At 37.7% G+C, this 11,353-nt stretch overlaps 1 protein-coding gene across 1 annotated transcript; it reads right to left on the bottom strand.

The window, feature by feature from the left end:
- Positions 1–9,630: 9,630 nt before the first annotated feature.
- Positions 9,631–10,765, bottom strand: LOC139859947 (PKS-NRPS hybrid synthetase cheA-like). The gene is made up of 3 exons (XM_071848729.1): positions 10,754–10,765; positions 10,587–10,595; positions 9,631–10,221 (listed from the first exon to the last, which is right to left on the bottom strand). The coding sequence occupies exons 1-3, from the start codon at positions 10,763–10,765 to the stop codon at positions 9,631–9,633; spliced, it is 612 nt and encodes a 203-aa protein (XP_071704830.1).
- Positions 10,766–11,353: the final 588 nt, after the last annotated feature.

Genomic DNA, 11,353 nt, shown 5'->3' on the forward strand with positions numbered 1-11,353 from the left:
CTACGGCGAAGGCTACAGTGACTATTAGGGTAGCCACCACCATACACTCTTTCATCCATTTTATACCTTGGGAAACAATATCCTTATTGTTCTCGGAGAATAACTCATACGGCGTTTCACCAGCTTTGTTCTTGGCATTTCTTAATTTAGGTGATAATATTTTCTCTACCGCCTACAACATAAAATCATATTTCAAAGATTACCCATTTACAAGAAATTGTGATATTCAAGATGCATATGTGTGTGTGTGTCGGTTCTAAAAACATATCTTAACTAAACACAATTAATATATAAACCAAATTACAAGCAGAGTCTAATAGATGATTCCTCTAGTCCACTTTCCTTATGTATACTTATTTATGTATTTAAAATAAGAGAAAGAACTTAAGGCCATAAGTCATACCTTGAACCACAATAATTCTCGTTGCATTACCAGAGATGCTTCAACCATATGAGGTCTCATCTCCTTTGAAGTTTTCCCAACTAAGTGAAGCATGTTATTTTCATCTTGATCCTTGAGGTAGATTATTTGATCCTTCAATGATCCTACCTCGTAGAGTAGGTTGTAGATACCTTGGTGACGACGCATAATAGCTATATGAAATATGGAATGTTTATCATCGTTTACACTCCATATTAGATCAGGATAGCTTTGAAAGAGCTCAACTAAAAATCTGGTGTTGCCCGTCTCTGCAGCAATAAATAATATTCTGGAGGAGTATCGTCTAATATTCGAAGTCTGGTCACTCACAGCAACATCTGGACGCCCTCTGAGAATAGTATCAATTTCTTTCTTATGTTTTTCCTCAACTACATATTTTCAGACATCCTTCAGTAATATCTGTTAAGAAGAGGGGATCGCCTGGACGTTGGGAGATATAAATTTGAGAGAAAAACAACTCTATTACTCACAAGAATAGATTTACAGAGTATTACAAAACTCTTACAAAAAAAAACTCTCAAACTCACACACACTCTCTAGGTTGTGATTACACTTCTCTGAATGATTTGGGATGATTTACAATGAAAGTTTGCATCTCTATTTATAGCAAAAATTCTATGGCGGTGAATGGTGTGAACGAAGAAGGTTGGCGGAAGTTGGCGGCCGTCATCGTGTTCAAGTTTGCTACTTCCGTATGAGTTGTTCAAAGCTGGAAACGTTGAACATCTAGATGGCAGCTGGAACAGAGCCATCTAGATGACGGCTGGAAACCACTGGAAACCATCAATTCTCCCCCTCCAGCCGAATCCACGAACATTCCAGTTATGTCTCTGCATAACTTCAACTTTTCTCGAGTCACCACCTTTGTTAACATATCCGCAGGATTCTCCTTTGTATGGATCTTCACTAGTCTCAACAGTTGTCGATCAATTACCTCGCGTATCCAATGATAGCGAATATCAATATGTTTTGTACGGGAATGGTACATGGAGTTCTTGCTCAAATCTAGAGCACTCTGACTGTCACAATGTACCTTGTACTCCTTTTGCTTGATTCCAAATTCTTGGAGATAACGCTTTAACCACAACATTTCTTTTCCAGCTTCTGCGGCAGCAATATACTCTGCTTCAGTTGTGGATAATGCAACACACCTCTGTAGTCTTGACTGCCATGAAACAGCTCCCCCTGCAAAAGTGTAAATGAATCCTGAAGTAGATTTCCTACTATCAGGATCTCCGGCCATATCCGCATCTGTATAGCCTTCCAAGATTGGATAAGCTCCCCCGTAACAAAGACATAGATTCTTTGTACCTTTAAGATATCTGAGAATCCATTTTACTGCATCCCAATGCTCTTTCTCGGGGTTCGAGAGAAAATGACTCACCGTTCCCACTGCATGAGCAATATCGGGCCTTGTACACACCATCGCATACATCAAACTTCCAACTGCTGAGGAATATGGTACTGACGACATCTCCCAGATCTCTTCCTTGGATGAGGGACAAGAACTCTTGCTTAACTTGAAATGGTTAGCTAATGGAATGCTAACAGGTTTGGCATTGTTCATATTGAAACGTGAAAGCACTCGTTCAATATACTTCTCTTGAGATAGCCATAACCTTTTATTCTTCCTGTCTCGGGTTATTTGCATTCCCAAAATCTGTTGAGCCTGTCCTAAGTCTTTCATGTCAAAAGACTTAGAGAGTTCCTTCTTCAGCTGGTTGATCTTCGTTGCGTCTTTCCCTACGATCAAAATATCGTCTACATATAGTAGAAGAGCAACGAAATCTCCTTCAGAAAACTTCTGAATGTAGACACACTCATCTGCTGCAGTTTTCTTGTACCCGTGACTCACCATGCACGAGTCAAACTTCTTGTACCACTGTCTAGGTGCCTGCTTCAAACCGTACAAACTTTTCTTCAGCTTGCATACGAGGTTATCTCCTGAAACCTCAAAACCTTCTGGCTGCTCCATGTAAATTTCTTCATGTAAATCTCCATGAAGAAAAGCTGTCTTTACATCCATCTGTTCAAGCTCCAAGTTCATACTTGCGACCAATCCAAGTATGACTCTAATTGAAGTCATCTTGACTACTGGTGAAAATATCTCGTCAAAATCAATCCCTTTCTTTTGTTGGAATCCTTTGACTACAAGTCGTGCTTTGTATTTCACCACTTTTCCACTACCATCCTTTTTCAGCTTGAACACCCATTTATTTTTCAGTGCCTTCTTCCCGCGTGGAAGTTCTACAATCTCATAAGTTTGATTTTTCTGCAGAGAATCCATCTCATCCTGCATTGCGAGCAACCATTTTTCTTTATCCTTATGAGTTACTGCTTCATGAAAACTCTCCGGTTCTCCATCTTCAGTAAGTAGAAGGTACTCGGATTCTGGATACCTACTCGATGGAATCCGACCTCGTTCAGATCTACAAACTTCTGGAACATTCTGAGGAGATCCACCATCATCTTGACCTTGTGATGGTGCTGGAACATCTGGCATATGGGGTTGTGGCTCCCCCTGCTCAGCACCGTCATTTTCCTCATTATCTTCTACTTCTGGCATTTCTTCTTGTACTGAAAATTCATTTCTCATGAATGATTTCGTTGTTGCCTCTGGCACCTGAGCAGCAACATTTGACTTCTGAGATATTGTGGGCTTTTCAATATCTTCTATTGTCTAGCTTTCATGGAACACTACGTCCCTACTTCTGATCACCTTTTTCTCCTTTAGATCCCATAATCTGTATCCAAATTCTTCATCTCCATAGCCTATGAATATGCATGGAGTGGTCCTTGCATCCAGCTTCTGCCTGAGCTCCTTGGATACGTGTGCGTACGCCAAACATCCAAATACTCTTAAGTGAGAGTATGATGGATCCTTTCCAGACCAAAGTTTCTCCGGAACTTCAAAACAGTGGTACTGATGGAGATCGGTTGATCAAATAACAAGCGGCTCTGACTGCTTCTCCCCAGAATGGCTTTGGCAGCTTAGCCATACTGAGCATGCTTCGAACACGTTCCATGATTGTTCGGTTCATTCTTTCTGCTATACCATTATGTTGAGGGGTACGTGGGACCGTCTTCTCATGTCGGATGCCATATGATCTGCAATAGGCATCGAACTGCCTGGAAGAGTATTCACCGCCGTTGTCGGATCGAAGACACTTTAACTTCTTTCCTGTCTCACGTTCTACCATGACATGGAACTGTTTGAAGTAATCGAACACCTGGTCCTTCGTCCGCAAGAAATATATCCACACCTTTCGAGAAGCATCATCGATAAACGTTAGAAAGTATCGGTTGCCACCAATTGATTCAACCTCTAAGGGACCGCAAACATCAGAGTGTACCAGACTGAGTAACTCTGATCTTCTCGTTGAAGAGGAATTAAACGAGACTCTATGTTGCTTACCAAACAGACAATGATTGCAAGGATCTAGTGCAGCGTCCTTGTCTACATTGATAAGCTCCTTCTTTATTAGGGTAGACAACCCTTTCTCACTCATGTGACCGAGTCTTTGGTGCCATAAATTTTGTGAAGCCTCCTTTTCTGCAACATTAATGCTGTCTGTGCAGATCTTCACATGAGTCTTGTACAGTGTGCCACAAATGTGTCCTCGAGCGACTATTATAGCGCCTCTTGACAATTTCCATGTGCCTCTACTGAAATGACTATCATAGCCCTGTTTATCGAGAACTACTCCGGAAAGTAGATTCAGCCGAAGATCTGGCACATGGCGGACATCCTTCAGAGTGATTGTGCTCCCGAAACTTGTCTTTATCTTGACATCACCAATTCCGACAATCTCAGCGGAACTGGAATTTCCCATCTTCACAGCTCCAAAGTCACCAGCTTTGTATGTTGTGATGTATTCTTTGTATGGAGTCACGTGGTAGGAAGCTGCAGTATCTACCACCCATTCCGCTTCTTCTCGTGAGACGTGAAGGCATGTCTCATCATGGGTTGAACAATAAGCTACATCACCTGTGATAGCAACTAATGTTTCTCCACCCTTATTCTTCGGCTGTGAACTGCTTTGACCTTGTTCCTCTTTTAATCTATAGTAGTTCTTCTTCATATGTCCCTCTAATCCACAATGATGACATTTATATGTTGGTTTTCTGCCATCAGCTGACCTGCCCCTGCTCTTACTTCTGCCTCTCCATTTATTTTTGCTACTCATTCGCTGTCTCCCCCGATTCTCTGTGACAAAGGCATGGGTCTGATCTGTGCCCATGTCCTTTCTCCTTGCCTCTTCACTGAATAGGGCATCCTTGACCATTGACATGGTAAGTTTGCCATTCGGTGCTGAGTTGCTGAGTGTTACTACCAGCGTTTCACAACTATCGGGAAGGGAACTAAGTAGCAGTAGCGCCTGAACTTCATCGCCAAGCGGCATCTCTACAGACGATAACTGGTTGACCAAGTTCTGAAACTCACTGGTATGCTCGGCAACTGAAGTTCCACTTTTGAGCTTCATGTTGACTAAACGCCTCATCAGCAGGGCTTTATTCCGAGCAGTCTTGGCCTAGTACATGTCCTCCAACTTTTTCCAGAGGACATATGCGTCTTTCTCTTGTGCAACATGGTGGAAGACACTATGATCAATCCATTGACGGATCTGACCAATAGTTTTTCGGTTTGATTTCTTCCACTCTTTCTCATTGGCAGAATCAGGGTTTATACCCTTCAATTCAATAGGATCAAACAAATCCTTACAGCTGAGGAGATCTTCCATTCGAGGTTTCCACAGCATGTAGTTTGTGGCTGTGAGCATAATCATAGCTCCGAAAGATGATGTTGACTCTTCTGTGAACATTATCACCTTACAAATAATTTTTCAACACAAACGGGGTTGAATTGTAGAAAACAGATATCACTGTTACGTCCGGAATGGTTGAAAATGGTGGAATAGACACTTCGCGGCTTAAATTCCACTTACGGGGTAAAATTATAATTTTTATAAACTTCAGGGACCAAGAATGAAATTCTAAAAATTTCAGGGACCAAATTGTAAAATTTCAGAATTGCTACAGTACTGCTACAGTACTGCTACAGTACTGATACAGTGACTTGCTACAGTGCCGCCGCTGCTACAGTGATCGCCTTCTCCGGCAAAAATTCCGGCACCGGTCGTCTTCTCCGGCGAGATTCCGGCGAGTTGACCAAATTTTGACCGCGTTTTCTGGGCTCGTTATAACTCCGTTTAAGTCGCCGTTTTTTGCGTTGGACTCGGTTCGACGAGATGAATCCAATGGTACACTCAAAATTGAATTTTGAGAAAACTTCCGAAAACCCAAAAACTCAACCAACGTCTCTAACCAAGCTCTTGATACCACTTGTTAGGAAGAGGGGATCGCCTGGACGTTGGGAGATATAAATTTGAGAGAAAAACAACTCTATTACTCACAAGAATAGATTTACAGAGTATTACAAAACTCTTACAAAAAAAACTCTCAAACTCACACACACTCTCTAGGTTGTGATTACACTTCTCTGAATGATTTGGGATGATTTACAATGAAAGTTTGCATCTCTATTTATAGCAAAAATTCTATGGCCGTGAATGGTGTGAACGAAGAAGGTTGGCGGAAGTTGGCGGCCGTCATCGTGTTCAAGTTTGCTACTTCCGTATGAGTTGTTCAAAGCTGGAAACGTTGAACATCTAGATGGCAGCTGGAACAGAGCCATCTAGATGACGGCTGGAAACCACTGGAAACCATCAATTATATCAACGCATCACTGTCATATTCAGTAGGCCCTACATCCATACACATAGTTTTAGAAACTGAAACCATCCATACATTTAAGTTATAATGTAATTACCTGTCTATATTTATTATATTGATGATAGGCTTACCAGCAAACCGAAAGATTCTTTTTATAATACTCCTTTTTACTGAGTACAACGCATTTGGCTTTCCAGCCAGATTTGTTAGTATGAAATCACAATTGCGAATGAGTAACTCAGGGTAAGCATTCACAACTCTCATTGCAATATCTACAAAAGGTATGAGAATTGATTAACGGGCTAGAATAAATCATATTAGAAAATTAAAATTGAACCAAATAAATAACAAAAATAATTGCCTAATTGGTAATAGGAGGAAAATGAATGTAGTTCAAACTCACCACTTGTATCCAAATTATCTATCAAACATTTGAATAACAGACAATATATTAGTATTAATTTGTTACTGTATTAAACAATATAATCATGTAAAAACTCCAGCTAGTTTCTAATGTACTTACTAGCTAGGCTTAGTAGAGAATATCAGTATACGAAACTTAAACTTGGTTTGGATTCTAATTGATTTGTTCTTATGTTCAGAAAATAAAGTAACCTTTTTTCTTAGTCGTGGCCTTTCAATAAAATAGAAGTAACATCAAAACAGCATTGTTGATTTATGTTTTTGCTGTACGTAGGAGTTAATGATTTAATAACTATATATTTGCTTCTTAGACCCGATTGATAATTGATTGTGTGCGATGATCAAACTCACAGAGAAATGCAAAACAAACTGAATGAGAAGCAAAAGTTATATATGTCTTACTACTTACCAAAGAAATCACACTCTATGCATTTCTCGAGAAAATGACCCTTTTCAATAGGAGTCCAATCATTAGCATCTTCTCTAGTCAAGAAGTTAAAATCATCAATTAGACACCTAACCATCTCATATTTCTCATGCATAGCAGCAGCATGCAATGGAAATAATCCCTCACTACCACGGATGTGCAGAAGATCGCGGTTCATGTTAATCATCGTACGAGCAATATTTACATTTCCACCCGCAGCTGCTAACCATAGGGCTGTGTTGGAATTTCGATTTTGTCGTGCCAGATCTCCCTTTTTCATCATTCCTAAAAGATTTTTCACGAAATTTCCCCTCGGATCAGCTGTCCCCGTTGAAGCTGCAACATGTAGTGGTGTGTCGAGATCTTCAGTGATGGCGTACCGTACCAGTTCTGGGCGTTTATCAAGTATGAGTTTAGCCGCATCCCAATCTTGAGTTATTGATGCTCGAAACAGAGGAACGCAATAGTCAACATAGTCATTTCTACTTCCTTCAACGTAAGCACAAAAGCATGTTAGCACTTTGTGATATATTAAAAAAATTTATCTCTTTATTTTAGGTTAGTGATATCTACACAACCTTTTTTTCTTCATACACAATCAAATTAAATTTTTGGACTATAATACCCTTCCTCATTAATTCTTTTCTTCATACACAACCAAATTAAATTTTTGGACTATAATACCCTTCCTCATTAATTCTTTGACTTTTCAACTCATTGATTTTAACTATGTACGTATTGCTTTTTTTAAATTAAATTAAATATTGACATTTAAATTTAGCATAAATTCTACCCAAAATACATAAATTAGTCTAATTGTTATACTATTCTGTAGATTAGCAATTGCAATGGATATACAGCAAATTAGGATGAAAAAAAAAAAAAAAAAAAAAAAAAACTACATCAAGTAAACACATACGTCAAGTTATATATACACATACCAAAAGACGTCAGTAAACACATACATCAAGTTTTATGACTATCGCCATTTAATTACAAAAGATAATCTAGTTCAAAAGTACCAAAAGATAATCATTCTCAAAGTACCAAAATACTAAATAGTTGATGCATCTTCAGACTAGATAATCTAGTTTCATATAAGACTATCAAACGTGTAACTTCCAAATTCGGGATAAACATTCAAATCAATGATACTGTTTTCATGATGGATATGGCTAACCTCGTCTCCCACTTCATTGCTTCCTTGGAATAGATAAGTAGAACACGAAGGATTTTGTGATTGTGACGATTCAACATACTCAAATCTTGAAGGATCTCTTGTTGTAGAAGTTATCCCCTTTCCCTTTCTCTTTTTAGATTTCGGAGGTCTACCTTTTGGTCGCTTAATCACCGGCTCAAAGTATATATCCGATTCGTTGACATGTTTATTAATAATTGAAGTGACAGTTTCCTTCTTGTTTAGTGGCCAAACTTGATACTTTGAATACAACTCATCAAGCAAGTTTTGAAATCTTTTAGCTTCATCATTATCATTTTGTGGGTCATCTTCAGAATTGAGGGAAAATCTATCAATCCTCCATTGGGGATGAATAAGCTCTAGCGGGATTGTCTTTTCTATATAACTCTCCATCTTGTGAGCACATGGAAGACCCATAGTAGCCATAAAATTACCAATGCAAGGAGTCATTGTACCTAAAAATGACATACGTAATAGAAGTTAAATCATCCTAAATTATAAAACAATGCAAAACATAGTATGTATATCCGCATATTACCTTTTTTCGCTTTGACCAACTGTTCAGATACTTTCTTAAGCGCAAACTGAGATACATGGTACAAAAGATCTTTATACACGGGGTTATTGCAATAATGAGGAACTTGTATCTTCTCGCTTGCAAGTTTTACTTTAATCTCGTTAAATTCATGCTCAACCGCAAGACAAATTTTTTCCTTCACTTCTTGAAAACCACCGGTAGAATTTTGTAAATACATCTTGAGTTTTGAATGAGCACCTTCCGCCCTTGATGACGAACGATTACCAAAATGCAAATACTTGTCGGTCCAAGGACTAACAAACTTCTCCTTCCAAGGTAACCATATATTCCTTATGTAGTCAATGTCACCTTTCTTGTTTTCATACATAGACTCGAATTCAATCAAATTATTCAAAAAGATTGCTTCTGTTAATGAATACACCACATTTTTCCAACTCAACATAAACATATCAAAATCTTCTGCCCGTCCAAAATACTTCTTACAATTTGCCAATACATTCTTCTCAATATGCCAAACACATAAAAGATTTGTTGTAGATGGAAATACATTCGTTATGGCATTCATTAATGCCAATTCTCTATCTGATATAATCACCAACGGTTGCTTCTCGTGTCCAAGAATCCCTTTAAAAACATTCAGGGCCCAAATATAATTCTCTTCATCCTCCTTGTCCAAAAAGGCAAATCCGGAATAAAAAGAGGTATTAAAGCATGAAATTCCAACAATATCAAGAAGAGGCATATTGTATTTGTTAGTCTTGTAGGTGCAATCCATCACAAATGTATAGTTGAAGACTTTTGCCAATTTGATTGATAAGGGATGTGCAACGAACATGCGAGTTATACGCCCATCGGAATCATGTAAAACATCATAAAAAAAATTCAGCTTGTTGAAGCTCCTCAAATAAGGCACCAATCTCTGAACGATTTCCTAGTTTTTCCCTTTTGATTTTATTCTTCACATTGTATATAGTTCTAGAGTTTGCCGGGAGATTTGGGAATTGTTGTCTTAGAGAAGAAAGAATTTGCCTTGGGGGTATTCCTGCCCGAGACATGTCTTTTACAGCTTGTACCTTGTTCGGTGATAATTGACGGAATGATGGATGACCAGAGATATCACTGGATGGCTCATGGTTGTGTGCCAAGTGCTTTGGCTTGAACACCCACATACCATCACGTCTCTTGCTACCTATAATTCTGAATGGGCAGTCAACCAAACGGGATGCAGTGCTCCTTTTTCGTTTATCTTGAATATCCTTAATATCTCGATAAGAACCACCCCGATCACATTGCAAACTGTAGAACTTGTCCTTTTTCGAAGTGCGAATAGATATCCCATATCCTATAGCATTATAAAATTCACGTACACTCTTTAGTAAATCACCAGATGATTCAAATTTGGAGCTAAATAGATACACTTTTTCCTTTTCAACCAACAAACTTGACGAGTCAATTGAAGTCTGTCAAATGAAATAAATCCCAAATAAGAAGAGTAAAACAATAAAGTTCGTGAAAGTATATACAATTGTACAACTCTTTTGTAATATCCTTCTATTGATGTGTAACTGATAAAAGAATTGTTCATTATAGGTTTAGATATTCATACCCATTTGTCATTGTAGTTGTACTTTGCTCTCAAACTCACATTCGTAAGAAGTTCTGACGCAACCATGTGGCAACTAACAATCACTTAAAACTTATTATGGATGTAATTGTCTATGAATTCTTTTATCAATTACACCAATAGAAGTAGAATTCATCCATACTAATAATATTTTTCTAAAAGCATCTGATGGTTGGTTGAATTAAAAAAGCAAAAATATACCTCAGTCGACTGAAAATATTCAACATATATTAATTTATATCTTTAACTACTAACTGAGAAAATCAAAGCCATAAAAAACATAATAACAAATCAATACAAACAATCTGTATCTACAAATCGCAATAATCATAATCGATATATTAATCTATAACCAGAGATCGAAATACCTGCGTGTCCATTGAGCGGGAAAATAGCGATGAATTTTGGGGGGAAATGAGAAGTCGTGATAGATTACAGCATTATTTTGGGGAAAGCTGTTTAGTGTATTAGGGCAAATATATTGGGCATATTGTAACTTAAAGTAGGGGAGGGTATTATAGTCCAAAAATTTAATTTGGTTGTGTATGAAGAAAAAAAGGTTGTGTAGATATCAGTACCCTTTATTTTATATTCCCCTTATATACTACATTAATTACAAAAGTTCATCATGCACATTTTTTCTATTTTTAAAATCCAAAAATATATAAGCATGATTAAAGTAACTCCCATTTTCAGCTTCTTTTTTCTTTTTTAAATCTTTTTCCCACCTTCTTTATTTTTCTTTTTTTCTTTTTTCTTTTTTCTTTTTTCTTTTTTTCTAACAAAATAAAATCTCCCTACTTATTAAAAGAGGAGCAAAATAATGAAATAATTTTTCATTTTAACTCTTGAAATCTAATCTTAACCATTAAATTGAAATAAGTTAGCCTCATCTAACCATTCATTCAAAATCCAAAATTTTATTAGTAATCACTTTTAGGCATCATAATTCAAAGTCTAATCTACCC

Source organism: Rutidosis leptorrhynchoides, chromosome 7 (assembly GCF_046630445.1).
Source record: "Rutidosis leptorrhynchoides isolate AG116_Rl617_1_P2 chromosome 7, CSIRO_AGI_Rlap_v1, whole genome shotgun sequence".
NCBI classification, from domain to species: domain Eukaryota; kingdom Viridiplantae; phylum Streptophyta; class Magnoliopsida; order Asterales; family Asteraceae; genus Rutidosis; species Rutidosis leptorrhynchoides.